General features: G+C 37.0%; 1 protein-coding gene across 4 annotated transcripts in view; it reads right to left on the reverse strand.

Moving 5' to 3' along the window:
• The window catches only part of CDH13 (cadherin 13), a 478,422-nt gene that overhangs the window by 30,945 nt on the left and 426,867 nt on the right, over positions 1 to 20,610 (reverse strand). For all 4 annotated transcript variants that reach the window (XM_040571559.1, XM_040571558.1, XM_040571561.1 and 1 more), the window contains one exon: positions 3,944 to 4,086. In XM_040571559.1, the coding sequence (XP_040427493.1) occupies positions 3,944 to 4,086 (143 nt within the window). The remainder of the gene's footprint in view (positions 1 to 3,943; positions 4,087 to 20,610) is intronic.

A 20,610-nucleotide genomic window follows, 5' to 3' on the forward strand; every position in this document is an offset into this window, starting at 1 on the left:
GAGTAAACCACTTTCAGAAAAGAAAAAGGTGGTTTTCAGTCCTGGGTTATTGCTGTAAGAAACTCTGCTTACTGCGATTTAGTATATTGAAAGCTGTATCTATTGAAAATGTGAACCAGTAAGAAGCTGGATCACTGGCAATAGATGAGAGTTTCTGTCTCAGTAGGAGAACACTGCTAACTGACTTGTACCCTGCCCAGGTGGCATCAGAAAAGGGAAATAGATACTGTATTTAAGCCAAGTCAGCAAGACTGGGTATTAGTTTTTCACCATTTTTCACCAGTAGCCTACATACCTGAACAGCACAGGTGGTTCTTCCATGTATTAGGCAAACAAAGGTAACCAAAGTTTTTCTTCTAAAGAGATGGAAAAGACTATACAACAGGAACATTAACTAGGATATTGTGCCTCACTACAATAACATTGTTCATTAACTTAAGACTGTTTGAATATGTATTGTTATTCCTTCCTCTCTCTTAAAGAAAAGGGAGAAACCATATTTAGCCTTTTTTTTTTTTTTTTTTAGATTTCATACATCTTCCAGATTATTTTTTAGCTTCCCCTCCATAATTTTCATCTTTTTCTCCTCCCTTACGTTTTCTAAATTGTAACTCAAACTCTCAGAATGTAGGTAAAAAATGGACCCTTCTTGCAGAGTTTTTTAGCATGTCTGACCTTATGAGAAAAACATACAGACATACAGGTATTCTGCTTTATGAGAGTCCTCCCAGATACTCCATAATATACTACCATATGTAGGATGACCCTACAACATGGTCACACAGCAGATCTCCTGGAAGGTCTGATGCAAGCAGATTTCTCAAATTGAAATGACTTCTTGCCTTTATTTAGTCTATATGTTTTACAGATACACTCCCAATAATTGCACTTTATTGTGGTGATATTGCATTGTTTTTACTGATTAGAATAATGAATTCAGGAAATAGAATGATCTCTGTTGGCACTTTCGTTAATTGAATGAAACCTCTGATGTTTTCCAAGTTTGCATAAATATGACTTTGTCCCATTATGAGCTCATTCTCAGATTAAACACAGTTCGTAACACTTCAATGTATTAACTCTGCTTCATGATATTTCCTACCATTATTTAATTTCTTCTTTAATAGACCAGAGACTCTATGTCCACACAAGTATTTAATAAAGAGTTTTCAAATTCTAAAGACACTACCTTGACCTTTACTGAAATCAAAAGTACAGAGCAAATTAGGATATTCATTCCAAAAAGTCCTTTTTAACGTAAAATTTCCCTCAATAAAAGGTCAAACTTTATTATCTATAAAATTAATACTGTGTCCATCAAATTTGCTATTACACATTGTTTCACTTGTGTTTGGGAAGGTACAGGAACCTTTAGATGTTTAGAGCAGAAGTAATATAGTTCATACTTAGCTACATTTCTTTTCAGTTAATTGGACGATGCTGAAAAATAGCATCAAGTTCAAAAAGAATATCATAAAAAACCGCATTATTTCCTGCAGTAAAAGACTCTGTTTAGAGTTGAATGACAGTAAAGAATACTTTTGTGATTTACTGAAAAAAGATATATGGATTTATATAAAGAACTACCAACCATGAAGCTCCTGGTTTTACTTCTGACAGAAATCTTCAACATTTTACAAATAAGAAAAATGCCCAGCACTTGTCCCCTGCACTGAAGTGTAATAACCAGAAGCCAGTGTCTGATGAATCCAGTGACAGATTCTCTGTTGACATCAGTGAAACGGTATGAAAAAAGTATCACTGTAAATTTTGTTTTCAGCTGTCTAATCTCTTCAACTAAAATAGCACCCAAACGGTATGGTCACTTTAAAAACAGGTGGCAATGAAATATGATGGGACGACAGGATCCCTTCTGTAATTATATATACTCTATATGCTATGAATACTAATAGAAAATAATATGCTTGTTTACTCTTCTTGTGTAGGACTAAGGTCCTACATTCGTCCTTTTAATGTCCAAGGTTTTATTTTATTTTAGATCATCTCCTTATTATAAATACTGTTAAAAATTAGCATGCAACTCACAGACGTTTCCACAGTAAGCATCATGTCTACAATCCCTTATACTATCAATTGACATTAACACTGCTGAAACTCCTGGCAGTACTGTCAGAAACTGAACTCGGGAAGTTGTGCAAGCATCTGCCTCTGGCTTTGCCCACTGAGGCCGGGGCTCCTGAGCAGCTCTTGCTCCTACCAGCTCCCCCAGATTTCATTATTACATAGTTAGACAAACCAACAGCAATTTTTCCAGTTACCAACCTGCTTCTAAGTTTAATGTGTTCTTTGGTAATTAATCCAGGGCTGATACAGACCACAAGGTTAATACCAGCTATTTAAGCTCTGCTATTTAATGCTATTTCCACATATGGCCGAGCTACATACGGTGAAGTAGAACAATATTCTGAATGATCATTATTAACACTTTAGCATGCCAGTACTAAATGCACACTTGTGGTTTCTAATTACTTCATTCAAAGAAGTCAATAATGTTGGAGTAGATTAGCTCCTGTGCTAACAGGACCACCAAATTACAAATAAACACAACGGCTGCTAGAATTAGATGCTGACCCAGTATCTCAATGGAAGAGAGTTCCTTCCTCTCTAACCCATGTTAAATACCTACTCTTGCTCGGCCGTTCAGCGCACAGACACCTTTCCCTCCTCTTGTTTTTCCAGAGTTTGAATGTTTCCAGTGAAACATTCTGGGAATTAAGGGGTCACCTAGCAGTAAGGCTCCTAGCTTGGAATGGATGAATGAGTGTTACCGCCCTGAGAGCACGATAAAGTTCTACCCAAAAAGTTATGAAAATCCACTTTCATTCAGACCGATTTCCACAGTAAGAAATATTCAACTTTCTGTTCCACATTTTCTCTTGAGGATATTTGACTCCACCTTTAAAACATACGCAATTTTTTCCTTTTGATAATTCCTCAGTAATGTTATCCTGACTTTTTACTCTCATCCTAAGATGACATTTCCCAGTGTACCCCATCTTAAAGATGCATTTAAAAGATCTTTATTCAATAGCAAGTAAAAACAGAAATAAGTTTAGAGCTACGTTTTTCTATGAAAATTTCTTAAGACAAATATGTATATGAATAGATAAGTAAATCATCATGTCAGCAGATTTTTTTTCTTTTATATTGAAGATAATACTTTCTTTTTCCTGTCAGGGCCTGCAAATGTTCCCTGAGTCATGTGGTTACAAAAATACAGAATTACCCTCCTAAAAATAACATTTTACAATTCATCACCAGGACTAAACCAGCTGCAGCTGTGAAAAAGTGTTAACATATTAGCTGTTACATTACAGACAAATCTTTTATTTACTTTGTGCCGTTAGCTCTAGAGATTTGCAGAAATGCTCAGGATTTTCTCTTTCTTTCTGTGCCACTGAAGTCACTTACTGAGTTTTCACTAGATACTTTAATTTTGATTATATTTGACAGAAGGAACTTTAATCCATGTAATATGTAAAAAATACTGCATTTTAATAAGGGCTTTTACTTATGTTTTTATTGCCACTGTCATTGCATAGAATAGAATTCAGCATATCAGGGACGGGTTGTTATCGGTATTTAGGTGCCTGAGGCTTACTAACTACGCAAATATTGTGAAGAAATTAACTCTGAAAAAGATGATTTATAACTTTCCAAGAATGTTCATAAACTATTTCCATCTCATATTGAGATCTCAGCATAGGAATATATGTGTGAGATGTAGCCTTAAGTTAAGTGGTTCTAAATTTGAAGTTTTTTTCCTGTTTTGCCACAATGACCTCTGATACCTTTAGGTGTCTGCTTACCAGTGCTGAATCATATGCTTAACGTTACATGTGCACCTTTTTGAAGAAGAGCTTTCAAACAGAAAAAATAAAGTCATATACTTTAATGAATATGATCTATAATAGTTACTCACCACTGTCTATTGCCAGAAAGAGAGCGGTGTATATGTTGTCCTGAACATAAGGCGATTCCCGATCCAGGATAGCAGTGGTGCCAATGGTACCATTGGTAGGGTTAATTTCTAGCCAGCCTGCTGGATCCTTATAAACTGAGTACCTATATAAAAAGATAAAAGTCATTAACCAATTATATATCTAGACATAAAATAATTACATTACTACAAAAAAAAAAAAAAATGTCTTTGCACTCACTGGCTTTCATGAGGTAGATCTCTTAAGACTTAAAAAGTGCAACTTAAACCTTGTGCCTTCCTTTGAGATAGATCATTACTGTTAGGCTCGTTTGAGAGAGAAACATAGAAAAGTTTGAGTCAATCTTTGGTTACAGATGCCCCAAAGCTTCATACAGAAATCAATGTTTGAAACATTGCATAGGACCTCTTTCCTAGTAACAATCTTTGGAGTGATAGGTAGAGTACCTAAACACTTTCAAAGGACTTCTGCAGCAACAGGGGTATTTACAGACTTTATAAATTCTCTCACAGTATTTTTCCAGACTCAAAATTCTGGTTGGACTAGCAGTTTTATTTTTTATCGCTTGAGTGTTTTTCCTTTTTCTGTTAAAATTAATTATCTTGGGTGGGTCTGGAGGTGCTATAAATGGTGGTGTATGGTATCAAAAAGAGAGTTTTGATTCATTAGCTCTAATCTGAGAGCTGGTTACATACAGACCCCTAGTTTGTACACATTTGATTTGCAGTTTGTAATCCAAAGTTACCTGCTTCTAATGGTTTCATTTAGATGCTCAGAGTCTTGGAACAATTCAACCATATGTATGTTGTCCAAACAAGGATTTGAAAATGCTGTCTGTCCAGATCCTGTAACATAATTCACTGCTGTGCTTTGTTTGCAGTCATCAGCACAAATATTTAGACCCCGCTACTGGAAATATTTAGAGAGATTGTGAACTTTATGCACTAAGAACTGCCCTATTATACTGAAGTAATAAATGTAGGAATGTTCTGATTCTACACTGAGTTAAAGATAATATGTAATATAACAGCACAGAACTGAACGAACTGGCACCAATTCCCTCTTCAATGAAATTTTTATTATTTTAAACAAAACCCTCAATCATATAGTCAATACTTAGTATAATAACCTGTTTACCTTTTTTGTAGTGAATTGTTATAGATCATGAACAGCCATAAAATCTTCTACAGACATTTTAAATTGTAAGTAATTGACATGAAACCTGTTACTATTTAATGAGTAGGTGCCAAGCCAATACCTTTCATGTGAAAGGTGTCCTATGTGATAATGCTGCGAAAAATAATTTATCAGTGCAACTATCTCCTGAGCGAATAATCAAAAATAACAGATTGTTAGAAGGGAAAAAATAAAGTAGGTAAAATGAAATAAAATGGCAATAGGTAGAAGAAAGGAAAATTTGCAGGCCAACAAAGACGTTCTTGTTGAATTCCTACTTCAGAAGCTTGATTTGGTCTCTTGTGTGCTCTGAAAAGGTAAAAATAAGTGATGGTGAGTTGCTAGATCCCTGTAACAGACTGTAACTAACCTTTTGGAGTTTATGAGAAAAAGAAACAAAGACTAAAAACACATGGCTTGCTTATGTTCCCACAGAAGTCACTCAGAGTTTCTCCACTGTCTTCCCCAGGAGCACAAATGATCCCATAGGTAATATATGAAAAAGAAGCGAAGCCAAACACTAATACATAGTGAGACTTTCCATCAACCCAACATGTTCTTCCACTTAACTATGTAAATATTAATCAATACAGGAGCTTTATCTTCTGTAAAAACAAATTGCTAGAATAGTAACAATGCAGATCATTATTTCATTTCACTTCTTTGTTTCTTTTTTATTGTTGTTTTTATAACTTTGCAACAAAGGTATGCACAAAAGTATGGAATCAGGGCAGCCTAAACAATTCGTAGTCTATTGTAAAACTGCAAATTCTCAATTAACCCTGAAACAATTTAAGAAGATTCAACACTTTTAAAGTAATGAGAATTTAAAATGGATTGTATTATCTTCCCTGATTGCTCTACAAAGCACTGATGGCTGTGCAAATAAAAAACTGAATTGTATAACCTGTGATTTGGCACAGGATATTGTGAAAGTAGTACTTTGTCTTTCCTACCACATTTTTTACTTATTGTAAGTATATTGCAGTACAGCTAAGATGATGATTTTTTTTTTTTTGAGGACTCTGCTAGCAAAAGATTTAGAATAGACTCATTAAGAAAAGCACTATATATACATAAAAAAAAAAGAATACAGAGCTTCACTTTTTACGTTTAACTTTAGTGGGATCTAATTGTGTGGCAGTATTGAAAATCAGACCATTTTTTAGGTGGTTAAACATAAACGTTTGTGCCTACTTGCACCCACTCAGTTTTTGAAAATCATAAGCACATTGATAAGTCTGTATGGATGTATACAGGACTGTGTTCTCTGGAGTGCCAATTACTGCTTATTCTGGACTTACTCTACATTGCACTAGTGAAATTTAGTGCTGCCTTGTGAGGTTTTCTGTATTTTGTTGTTTAGTTTTAAAACATGTCAACACGTGACAGTCCCTAAGGTTTTATGTGAACACCAGGACACGGGTAAGTGGGTGTAGCCTATTTTGTTTGTCATCTCCTTGCACTATGTTCATGCCCTGGCATTATATGTAAGGCAAGTATTGCAAAAGAAGCAGAAAAAACAATTCCCTTAGACTGGGATCATCTACTGCGAAACATTAAGTACTTCAGATACAGACCTACAAACAGATGCAGAGAGGCTATAACTGCAGAACAACAGAATACAAATCAAAATATGCACTTTGCCTATTTGGTGCAGAACTAAAATAAAATAGCATATATATGGAAATAATTTAAAATGTTTAAATGTCATCATCTCCTTCCTGTAATGCAGGCAAATCATTCAGAGAACACCTCCTGGGGTTGCTAGCAGACGTGCATGGTGGTTGTGGCTGGCAGCTTGATTAGCACAGACTTACACAGAACAGTGGTGATAATATGGACATGGAAATCTAATCAGAGCCACAACCTTGCACTAGAGAAAAAAACAATTTCACAACCAACAGTCAAATAGCCCAGGGGGTCAAAGGAGAGCAGCTAGGCATCTAGGCACAGAGCCAGATGCTGCTTTTGACTTCCAGAGCTTGGTAGTTGCCAGACTTTTCCCATGTGGAGTCAAGGGGTCTTGGCTCTTATGTTTTAACAGAAAGAGAAGGAAGGCAAAATGAAGCATTTTGAACATATTGAGTATCACCACAACAGAAAAAAATCAGTGCTAAATCTGTGCTGAATGACACATCTGTGCCAGCGTGTTGTGCAGCACTGACGGGAGTTAAAGTGAGCGATCTGGAAAGGCTTGTCAGGGTGGCGGTTCTCCAGCCTTGTGCAGCTGGATATTGCTCAAGTCACCTTCCACAGAGACACTCTGACAAGATGCAACAGAAAAGAAGTGGTACAGCAGTACTGGCCCCATGAAATATCTGATCCTGCAGTTAGGCTTTGTACTGCAGACTGCAGGCATTAAGATGCCACTGTAGTAGACTACTGAGCAAGACTGTTATAGCACATTAGGACCTGGAGATTTGCACTCCGAGTCCTGGCTCTGTCACGATGGAATCTGGGAAATCATTTAATTCAAGCTACACACCCAATTCATAGCGTTAAAATGGTAAGGATATATTTCTGTCTTGAAGAGCTTTTAAAAGGATAACGTCTATAGCTGACTGCTAAAGGACTGAGAGCATACAGCAATGAGTGACATCAAAAGTACTGAGACTCAGAACGGAAAAGAATAATTTGAACAGTTTTCTAAAGATGCAGAGAATCAGTTACTGTCATTTGCAAATTGTATAGCTGTTTTTTTAAACTATATTTAAAATAGAATTAAACACAGATTATTCAAAATTCATTCTCTCTCCTCTGCATACATGTGTGTACACATGTATGCGTGTGTATGCTGACTGGTCCTGGGTGAAACTTAAAGTGTCAAAATATTGATAGTAACTATTTTCATAGTGCTTCAGTCTGTCCAATCTGATTGAAAGGAGTCCATATCAGAAATGTAACAAAGCTTATTCATACATTAGATTTCCAAATCATATTTGCAACTTTTATGGATCCTGGTCCTGCTGAGATAAGGAAAAAATATCAGAGTTGGATACACACAATATTTCCCCTAAGAAGTATAGGCACATTTGTATTTTGAATGAAAAGCATTCACATTATCCAAATTTCTGAATCCACAGCATTTCACCTACAATTAGGTAACATATTAAAGTTACCATATCTGTCTTGCTCCTGCTGGGACTGTACCATATAATGACAGTCTTTGAATTTTTTCTATGAGCTCTTCATGAACTACTCAAGTGAAATGATCAGTGGGGAAGGTAACTTCATATTTTCTGTGCTTAAGAGCTCAGCATGAGAACTCCCTTTTGTCTCTGAATGAAAAATTCTCTAAATACAGACATTATGTAATCTTTAAATCAAGCCAATATGAATTTCATCTCATTATATCAAGTCCACCTGAAAAATTGAGAGCAACTATCTTTGGAAAAACATTTACAGGTATTTGGGAGAGATCAGCATAACAACTGCAGCATAAATATACACACCTATATAAAAAAACAGTTGTTCTAAGAGAAAGATAAAAGCACTTCTCAAACTATAAGTGTAACATTACATATCTGGATTAAAACTGTGTGGTGTTGCATATGCTATATGTAGAGACGACATGACGTAGAGCTTTAGAGATCAACCTGCACCCCATCATCGTGTTCCATCTTTTCCACTATGCTACCATTACCTTTTGCTTGCACAAATTATGGCAGTGTATGGCACCAGAAAGAGCACAAAAGAAGACCAACTGCAACACAGCGATTCTCCAGATGAAATATACTCTAGACTCATTTATGATGACACACACATTTTTTCTGCTATTCGACTGTATGATAACAAAGGTAGTCCAGCTCCTATGTGGTTTTAGGTTATAAGCTTTGGGAGAGCAACTTACATGTTGTGTATGTATATTCACAGCCTGGCACAGCAGGGTCTCTAATTGCTATTCCACCATGCTGAATGCAAACAATAGTAATTCTCTGACATATATTACATCTAATATTCTCTAACTATATTTTCACTTTTTTTTTTTTTTTTTTTTTTTTTTTTTTTTAATATTTGTGTCAGTAAAGCCATTGGAAGAAAGTCTTTGGAGTAGTTGTGGGTTTTCCCTTTTTTTCAGATATTGAAACAACTGTTGATGAAAAAGATATAATAATTTCAAGATGCAGGTGAATATGCAGGTTTACTTTCTATTTAATATCCAGAAAGAAAGCTACTGCCTCAAATTTTCCACTGTAGCCCCTAAGCACTATTTCATACAGCTCAGTAACACATGATCCACGGTCCTTGTGTTTAGTGTGTTTTCACATCTCCTCTTTTATGTGCTGAACGCAGGCTGGTAGTTTGCTGTTCAATTTGGAAATACCTGGATCTGAGCCTGCATGTGAGGATTACACTGTTTGGCATTTCTTTCAACAGTCAGCAACAGTCTGCAGTCCAACAAGTGCCAATGCCAACCACGCAGCCCCAGTGCAGTTGGCACTGGTCTGTCCTAATAGTTTTGAGTCTTCTTTCGCAACTCCTTTTAAATGAGTGCACGCAGTTAGTGTGGCAGTGTTGTCAGAACTATGTAATTACTATTATGGGCACGAGATCACAAAAATTTCAGCATAACTCTGCTATTGTTTAAGGTGTTCTGCAGGCATATCTGAGTAATAATTCAGAGCTAAGCCTTTTCTCATGATTTATTAGCAATTCAAAAAAAACTGCCTGAAATAACAAAGGCATGTCAACAGGTAAATGTCTTTGTGTTAGAAGAGATGGGGCAAAAACTAATCAGTATTGTTTTCTGTACATATACAAACTTCACTGCTGTCGGCAAATGAATATTCAATGCTACCCTGGCACTTTCTAATTCCCATATTCCACACTGCTTCCAACACACTGCTCTGTACCCAAGCATGTAGGTCTTGTGCTTTCCAAGGGGATACAATGGACATTTCCCTCTATTATAGCCACATTGATATTATATATCAATATATGTGACATTATATATCAATATGTATATATGACACATTAATAGCTCAATATGCTATTTGCAATAGGTCTATGGTTTGTACACAGGAGATTTGGCTACTAGACAATTCAGCTGTACATACGACATTTGAATTACCAGAATAACAGTTGGGCATTTTTGTGGGAACCGGTAATGTTAAGTACTCATAACAGCTCATGGAGATCCCTGTTGAATAATGAATATTGTTTTGTCATCCAGTGAATAGGACACCCATAAGATGATACAGCAACACATGCAGCCCTACCAAGTCAGCCAGATGAACTAGTTCTTTAATTTTTGCATTTTCCTTTTCATCCATGTAATATAAATGAACAGAAAAAAAAATAATCCTGCATTATAAAATCATAGAATATCCAAGTTGCAAGGGATCCACAAGGACTATCATCCCCAAAGGACCACACACACACACACAAAAAAAAAATCAGATCATATGTCTTAAGAGCGTTGTGCAAACATTTGTTGAACTCCCCAGACCATTACTAGTACCATACTGGGACTACTAGTAGTAAATTTTAAGCTAGCCTAGATATCTGTCCACTGTACTGGGGACACAACCTAAAACACAATTTCCATCACAGGTAACAAACTAAAAAGCAACTGTGGAATTTTATATCACAGGGAAAACAGAAGCATAAGTATTTCATCACAGAATGTTACCAAAATCTACTCATTTATTCCTCTCAAAACCTACAGGTGAGGATATACATGGTATAACAGAAATGACAAAGGCAACAGTGCTGATATCCTGTTAAAGGTCTCTTCCAGATCTTTCTTAATCAATTGCATAAACACACGTGTTGATTCCTGATCCTCAAGGCTTTCAGAAAATCTGTGATTCCACAATACCGTCACTGACAGTTTTTAAGACCCATTTTGTATTGTAAACCTACCTGTATCTGGTAGGTTTGACGTATACATATCCCTTGTAAACATTCTCTATTAAAAGAGTTAAGAAACACCCAACAATCTGCAAAAGACACTATTAAAAACTCAGAAAGGAAAGGAAAAACAACCTAAACTGTCATCTACTTGTATTTTCCATTCCCCATATTTGACTTACTGCAAATGGCAAACCAAGCATAGTTAGCCATCTTTTCCCATTAAATATATGATCATACAAAATGCATGCCTTTCAACTTGGGTTGAAATGCTGTTACTAAAAGTATGGCTATATGCTAAATGTGCAGTAGGCTGTAAAATATCTCCTGTAGTGCTCTCCTGCAGAGATTCAGGCACGCTCAAATTACTTTGGGTAGATTCTTTAAAATAAAAGATGTTAAAATAAAAGAAGCAAATTTAACAGAAATATGCTATTATTGATAAGAATAAATACATCATTAACAAAAAATAAAACCTGAAGTAAATCACATTTTCTGGCAACATTGTTGAGAAAGGTATTAGGTCAGACGCATTTTTAAACTTACTGCGGATAGAGGATTTATGCAATAGCCATTTTTCAGCTTCATGGAACAGATTTGTGGGCTTGCAGACTGTCTGTATTTTTGCAGGCTGAAAATGTCAACTTAGAGTACAATTTAAAAAAAATAAATTAAAATCCCCATCAGTGTTGTGCCACAAGTCACTCTATGCATTTTTTGGTCACAAAATTCATGTTTCTGTGTGATAAACTGGACATATTCCAGGGTGAATTCATTAGCTACGCACTAGTGCATAGCTTAGCTCTGCAGGCTGGGCATGACGATCTCTGTAGTAACTCACTGCAGCAGCTCTTTCCCAGGTGATCCCAAAGTGTCTCTCGAGTTTCTAGTTTATGTATGAACATAAGCATGCACATACTTTATTCTAACCCTATCTGAATAGCCATATACTTCTCTGGCTACAATGCCAATCTGGCACATGAAATAATGTAATAATTCCCTCCCAAGTATATGCATATCTGTTAGGATGTGGAGTGGACGGGATATACACACTACTAAATTCAGCACTGCTGCACGCGACTGATATACATTGCTTTTTAAGGCTTAAGGTTTACACATTCATGTTTTTGGTCAGACACTGGATGTTAATATCAGCTTTCCATTGATTCAGTCTCAACAAAAACTCCTTTCAGCTTGTTCTAAAAAAATGTGTTTTATAGAGAACCAGAGCAGGAACACTGTGGTACTACGGGGCTGAGCACACCACTGAAGAAGCTCAGCAGTTTTTCCTAAAACTCCTCCATGCTGTATGAACACAGAATATTCTCTAGAACAAGCTTCCATTTGAGTCTTCTTTCAGTCACCCTTTCAGTTTACGAGTAATATACAGAAATGTATGGCAAGAAAAGGAGCCTGCCCAGTGCTTGGGAGGATGACTTCTCTCTCCTACAGCCCTTCCTATGGTACCTGTCTGAACCAAGTAATAAGTGACAGTAAAGTCTGCTGGAAGTGTAAAAACTATTTCTCAGAAATATTGAAGCTGTTATTTTTTTTCTGATCTTTAGGACTGAAAGTGTGTACCTTTTTAGTTACAACATATTTAAAAAGGCAGACAAAATGAAATGGAAACTTTAGACGCTACTTGGTCTATAGCAATATACCAGTACACTTAGAAATACTGTAACATTCTATTTCCAGTTTTAAAAAATAAAATTCCGATTTATTTTTTTCCATTAAAAATAATAAAAATTAACACACACAAGGATATTTTATACAAACAACAAATCTTGACAGGAATGATAGCAAACAACAAAGCAAAACAAAACCACAAAAAAATTGCTTACTTAAATCCTTTTTGCAGTTAATTGGGCTGTGACATAAACATAGTTTTATACGGGTGGGAGGGGTTTGGAATGCTGAGATATATCTGTTTGTGGAATTTTCTCTTAACTACATTCAGAGCCAAGTGCATACCCCACAGACAGAATTAAGTAGCATACCTCGCACAGAAGTGTTTTTGTCCTGTTCAAGTAAAAATGAAGTATTGCCAGTACAGGCAAATTGGAGCATATGGGACTCAGCATAGAAGGTCAAATGAGAGAGCTTCAGCTGCTCTTCTCTACTGCTAAAGACAGATCAATATATACCCAATATTGTCTCCTGCTACTCACTGAATCAGAGGGAGCACAGTGGAAATAAAGTGTTAGAAATGTTAAGTCTATTCTGCATGAGACTTAAAAGGCAATGAGCTGCTTTGTTCAGACAGTGAGCAGGCTGGGGCTTTCATCTGGTAAATTTTAGCACTGGGAGTGGTTCTGTGCCCAAAAGGAACAGTTTGTAGGGCTGCAGCCACACTACAGACAGTAATTTCTTCTGTTTTCATCTGCAAGGCACTTTTTAAATTATGCACCCCATCTCACCATCTGAACAAAAATACTCATCGTTTTGGCTTTATTTTCCTTGTCACATCAGTGATTTAGCAGCTTCACTTTCATCACAATTCTCTATCTACAATGATATGATCAAAACAGAATGAAAAATTAGATGAAATTCAGTTTCTAGTCCCCTGCCACTGAGAAATATGAGATCAGAAAATGGTTGACTAATTAGTTATTTGTGTGGAAAAAAAAAAGAAGTAAAACCCTTGGTAAACATGAAGTAACTGTAGAGTCATTGGAATTATAATAATAATAATAATAATAATGCACCAAAACCTACAGCAATTAATCAAATGGAATTACTAAAACTGTAATAATGAGGTAGTTAAATAAACTGTTATGAAAAGGAAAGCATTTTTGTTATTTTCATTGTACAGTCTTCCAAACATTTCTCTACACCAAGAACTAATATTCAGTGTTTTTTTTTTCCTTCAGGGCAAAAAAATCCTAGAAGCTGATGTGTAACAACAACAACAAAACAAATTCATTTATGTCTTTTTTAATCAGAAGTGATTAGGGCTATGGTTAAATGAACCCAGAGGCTATAACTATCTGAATTATTCCTAAAGCTAGGGAATAATACACCGTATCTGGGACTAACACACCTAGCATAATCAGGTTGTTACTGTTCGAATAATTGTTGACATGCAAATCAGTAAAAGTTTTTTCATTACAGCAATTGTGCCTCAAAAACTAATCAACGGGAAGAACCGGAGGTTCTTTTATGAAGTACCTAGAGAAGGTTTTGGCAGTAAAACCCTATCAAGTTTCTGTATATGCCAATTCTTTGCAAGTGTGCTTCCAGCAGAAGCAGCTTCTCCCACTGCAAATCCATTTGCTGCTTTTCTTTCAAGCTGGGGTCCTGGTAGCTCTCAAACATAGGAAAATTTTCCTAAGGGCCCAGCAGATTCACTACTAAAATGTCACTGAACACAGCCACGAAGAAGCACATTTCTCCAGATTTAGTGGGAGGTATTTTTTTCTGAGGGATAGGCAGAAAAGAGGTGAGAATTGGCTCACTGCTGTGAAGCATTAGTCTATCTGGATCAATACAACTCCTGTTGCACTGCAGATCCTACTGCCAGGAGCCAGGCTGCTCCCAGCAGCGGATTACTTTGACCAGCTGCCATAAAACCTCGGTTTTGCCCTGGCTAATACTTCCCAGAGTCGTGAAGCGTTCCCCCCAAGAAGCAGGGCAGTGGAGCAGCCAGTCTGGGCTCCAGCACAGGTTTGTAGCCCATGTGATGCTTGGCTGTTTGTGAGATCTCCTCTGGCCCCCATCAACTGTTAACTCTGGGACCCACCTTGTAGGGAAGCAACAGGATTAATGTTTCCGCAAATTAATTTCCAAAAGGAAAGCATAACAAATCGGTGAATATGCTGAATAATCATCTTAGCACAGTTTATGTCCTGTGCCAATCTAAGGCCTTCACAACATCAATGCCACTTAAAGCAGAGGTTAGTGTATCAGGCATCCCCTGTTCATCTGTTTCCCTCATGCTCGCTTGCCTTTTGTTGCCCTCTTGTTCCATTTTCCTCATCAGAACTTTTCAAAGAATTACAGGCCAGTATAAATCTAGATGGGACCTAGATCCTAGAGGACTAGGCTATCCCAGAGATGGGAAATAACTCCTTGTCACTCTGAAAATAATTAAAAAGTAAGCTTAGAATGCTCACGGGCCATTTGTCCTATTGCCAGAGAAGCAAGCCATACCAAGGAGGATATTTCTTGAATTGGTTCCTGCAGATTTAGCAGGATGACTTCCTCTGATACTAAACACACACAACTCCCTTTAATTACAACTGTTCATTAGGTAGTGAAGAATATTCACCAACAACACAAATGAAATGAACAATGTCTAAATCTGAACACTTTAAGAACATATACATATGGGATCACTGGGACCATGGCCTCTGGCTGTCCTCAAGGCATTCAGAATTATTAATAGTGTGACTTTCCTCTCTCTTATCCCTTACTATACGTAGCCATTTTTACCTCTTCAATGCCAGAGAAAATTCTTGGAAAGCTAAAACTATGAATTTGATGCAAATTTAAAAGGAAATGCTTCCTTGACTTATGTGAGGGATCCTAAATGGGAATTTGAAAGAGGAAAAAATGTGAGGTATTTTTTATCATGCTGACTAGTAAAAAAAATACTTACCTCTAACGGAAGACTAAATTATGATCCTCAAAGTGCTAGACGATGCTTGGAACTTTTCCTAGGGAAAAATGTGCCCAGTATTTATGACTTATAGCATTTTTTTTTTTTTAATTAAAACCTGGACAAAGGGAGGGGGGGAGGCAAAGAGGAAGAGATGTACTATTATAGAAGTCATGAAAGTCATGAAGTAGGTTTTAGCCAAAACACTGCAATTCCAAATAAATAAATTACTGAATGTTACAAATTGTTAACTCTGTGTTGAAAGAGACAGTAAACATTTCCGAATGAACATCTGCTTAAAAGTCAGAGGCCTTGAAAATTCAGTAGCTCTGTGAAATCTATTCTACCAGAAAAATCTGGATCATGGCCAGAAAAAGCAAATATATTAACAAAACAGACCTTTTCTAGAAAATAAGTGCCAGACTCACAAACCCCAGCCTTGGGATCAGTGGACAACATTAGTTAAAGTTGTAAAAGAGATGCCACGAAGGAAATGTCTGCCCAGTCTGTCAAGTCAAGGTCAGCAAAGATAATGTCAAAGGCTCCAAGCAACAAAGACGATGAAGCAGAGTCTGTCTTGGATCCTTCAAACAGGGGTGTGAAGTATCTGCTATGAAGAGCATGTAACTACAGAAAAGGACAGACCTGGCAATTAGCATTTACAGAAAAGCTATCTCATTATCATGTGGCAATTTTCTATGCCTAAGTCAATTCATGAAAGAAAAAATTCATTATGAAGACCGAATACTTCTAACAAAGTAACTTGAGACCAGATCCTAATTCCATGAAGTTTTTCTTCAAGGAAAAAAAAAAAAAAAAAAAAGATAATAATAAGGGATCCCTTGGCTGTATCAGGTATTGAAGCCAAAACACTTACATAAGACTATTTACTGCAATGAACCAGCAAAAACATTTTCACTATTTTTTTCTTAGCTTAGCAACAAAGGACAAAGAAAAAAGAGACTACTGTAAGAGAACAAAATTTAACACACAATAAATTGACCATGCAGTAAGTAGCAACTCAGAAAGGAAATCTGTGAAGAAGCTGATACTGCCAGAAAAGTAATCGAAATAGTTTTCTGTGCTGACAGAGCTGGGACATTCCTGAGTTGGCTGAACTTGCACAGGACTCATTTCTAAGATTCAGCTATTTCTAAGGCAAGCACCGTAATGCAGGAGATGATAGGAGAGCAATAATGTTCTGCTGACTTATAAAAGCCTCCATGTGGCTCTGAGTTTCTTGGCAGGTTGAGGCTAGGGGCCTGGCAGGAGAAATAGTCCCACTCCGGCTTGTTTGCTCTCCTGTCCCCATCGACTGCACACCACCGTACCCCCAGCTCTGTTCAAAGTGTGTAAGTAACAGCTAATAAAAAGTATGCAGCTGGTGCGGGTTCTTTCTCCAGAAGCTCATTGTGGTGAGATACGATGTAGTTTGGTTGCTAATCCTATAAGAGTGTGTTTTCATGTATTAGACAGGCATAATCTAGAGTGGCAAAAATCCACATTGGAATCCAGACTTCCCCCCAAGTAAAAGGAAAACACTGAACCTGGGAGTAGAGTTGAACCCGATCCAGGCAAAAAAGCTGGCTTGAATCTTGTTTTTTCTCACATTAGAGCACTGCCTGAGCCATTATTTATAGCCTTTGCTGTATGTGGAGCTGATCCCCAGAAGTGTATTTCATGTTACCAGTTCACAATAACAACTGAATTAATAACTGACATCTCTTACAGAGGATTTGTTCAACAGGGAGAGAGCTGTGCAAACCCATGGCAGGCTGCGGCATCACCCCTGGCCTCTCGTGTCATCCTCCAGAGCCCATGCTGCTATTGCCACTGCAGGCTCCCGTCAGCCCCTGCCACGCACTGATCCCCCTGTGCACCCCACTACACAGCCCCATGCACATGCTTTAATTTACACATCTCCCAATTTATTTGTTTTCCTGTACCTGTGGGATGGGTGTCTGGCAGTAAAGCTTTATCGGGAAGGCTGGACTGCTTCATTAACCCACCTCCTGCACCTGCCACAACATAGATGCCAGCTCTAAAGACCAAAATGCCACCACATCTCTCCCCTGCCCACCACCAGGAAGCTTGGCAGAAACAGCAGTGTGCTGCAGATTCAAGTTCCTGCTAGTACACAGCACTGGCAGTGAGGAATGAAAGGCTTTTCCTGGCTCAAACCCTTTATGTAAATGTCCTAAATGCTACGTCTAGGGAGAAAATATGTGGAATGCCCAGCCTAGTCAAAACCACAGAATCACTCAGGTTGGAAAAGACCTCTAAGCTCATCTAGTCCAACCTTTAACCTACTACTAAACTCCACCACTAAACCATTCTACAAAGTCCTACATCTACACGTGTCTCGAAGACCACCAGAGACAGTGGCTCAACCACTTCCCTGGGCAGCCTATTCCAATGCCACACAACCCTTTCCATAAAGAAATTTCTCCTAATATCCAATTATATTTTAGAATGAAACAGAATCAAACCTGAATGATTTTGGTCTCAACTGAGTGCCAACCCATGAGTTAGTTAAAAATTAGTTAACTCCTTGTTCCCTATTTCATCTGGTAAGCATCTGTTATAAAGGTTAGATTCTCTAAAGGTCAGTGCTAGAGCAGGAATTAAGGATGGGGTTATTTTACAAGAAAAGAGTCAGGGTTTTATTAACTTTATTTTAGCAGCTTACATTTTCCTGTATTTTTTTCTAAAATCCTTGTGTTTATTCATGAAAAGTATTTTACACACAAAAACAAAATAAATTTGTCCAAGAAGGACTTCTTAAGGAAATTCTATTAGTTATTCACATGGATGTGAGAATCACTCTGTGTAGGCATTACTTTTGGAAAAGTATACAGAAGCACATATGCAACAACTCATGCTAAACTGAACTCCTAGTGAAAACAACATCCTTACCATTGCTCAGCATCAGATTATGTTTTCAGCTGTGTATTACAATACATGAATATGATGATGCAAACTTCATGTCAATGTCTATGTGAAAAATATATACAAGGCTGTCTGATGTTTGATTAATGGTCTGAGTTTATCTGGAATAACTGGAAATTCTCAAAGGGTTTTCTAAATCATTTGAAGAGCCAAGAAATTAATATCTTTGTTTCCATAGAAATAGAACTCAACTAATTCCATAAAATATGTCACTCTGGTATTATTATTGCAGCAATTAAGATGTTTTTCCTTTTAGTTCTTTAGTTTAGCTTTGTTTAAAAATAACTGTATTTGTAGTAGGAAAATAGACTGTCTTGATGCATTTGTATAGTTTTGTAGCCCTAAGGAATTAATACCCACTGAGTTAAAATATTTTCCAACCTTGTAGCATTTAATAACAAAGAAGGAAAGGGTCGGTTAGAACTTCAGTAGTGTGTCTGATAATGTGAGAAAGTAATATTCAAAAAAATTCACACTACTGTCCAATCCAGTAGTAGGAAGAAAAAGGCATATTTATCCCTGGCTAGTAATAACAAAAATTAAGCTTTCATTTTTCCCAGCTGATTTTGAATACACTGTGCACTTCATGGGTGCAGTTCTGACGGAAGAAAATTAATTATCTTTCATTCTTTTTGTAATAATAAGTTCCTACTGTAATGATTAACTGCTATGTACGAATAAACTATCTGAGCTTTATTTGACTGAGTACACTGAAATATACAAAAAAACGTGCACTTTCTGTCAGAAACGTTGAAGCAATTTGTAATATCAGGTCATAACTTTTCCTTTATTTTAGGCCACTCACTTCGGTTTGCCTAACCCACTGTCTTTAATGGCCATGACAAATGAAAAGGGAAGTGTGATTTACCTGATCTGATCTCTATGAATCAGGTTCTTAGGCACTCAAGCTGTCCAAATGCACTTTAAAATCCATGGAGCACCCTCCTACCTGTCTGGCCCTCATCACTTTTCAGGATTGTGTATAACCAAGTCTTAGTTGCTTTATTTATAATGTCATCAAGTCTAGGTTGTTACATTTATTATAGGCTGCTGTGATGATTTTTTTTCCTCTTTCTGCTTGTGCCTTCAAGGAATGCTGGAAAAAAATGAAATACTACTTTTCACTTGTTGAACAAAAACATTAAAAGTCAGATTCCACACAGTTATATTCTGAATGCTTGCTCTGATGCATTGCCTACTACAAGCTTACTCTATACAGCCCAATTATTCTATGCTATTCATCATTATAACAGCCGCGTCCCTTCCAGATGTACATTAAGCAACCTGACAAATACAAGGCATTTAAGAGATCTGCTGGACAGTGATGGAAAATTTGAAGAAGTTAGAAGAAAGAGCTCCATATAAGTATTCATTTATGACACAGAAAAAAGCTTTCATTAGAGGTTATGAGATTAAGCACTGAAAAGACAAAAAATGGAAGAATTACAGTTGTTTGTTTAACCTTAATTTGCCACAGTGATGCCACAGTGATTCTTCTTGACAAAATTTATATCTAGGCCATGTTTGAATGCAGTGTGGTACCAACAAGGCAGACATTTTACCAACAGTCTTTCACTATTTGGTCATAACTAGTCATAGTTACCTTTGCTTCCAGGGCCAAAAGCAACTTTTAAGTTCTCCATTTTGAAGCTATAAACCTTGAGCCCTATTAATACAAAAATTTCTTGTTTTAGCCCTGAAGCATAATCAGATAAATTCTGTGGCTGCATTTGTTTTTTATGTATAAAATGCTAACAATGACCCAGGGCTGAACCTCCAAAGAGGCCATGCCTTAGGCAGGTAGAATTCTATCGGAAATTTCTCTTTGGAAAGGAAAAGAAGGAAACATTATTCTGACAGACACATTAAAATAGGTAAATGTGTAAAAATTCTCCAGGGGTTGGAATATTCAATGAAATGTGGGTGATACAGGTTAGTATCTCCAAGGCAATGCTATGCCAAGTACTACCCAATAGAGCTGCCCCAAGGGATCATATGGATAATAATTATGTAGCTACGTGTAGGCAGGCAAGTCTCTGTAGGCATATTTACCTAGAGCATACTGGT

The sequence above is a fragment of the Cygnus olor genome, chromosome 12 (genome assembly GCF_009769625.2).
Source record: "Cygnus olor isolate bCygOlo1 chromosome 12, bCygOlo1.pri.v2, whole genome shotgun sequence".
Lineage (NCBI taxonomy): Eukaryota > Metazoa > Chordata > Aves > Anseriformes > Anatidae > Cygnus > Cygnus olor.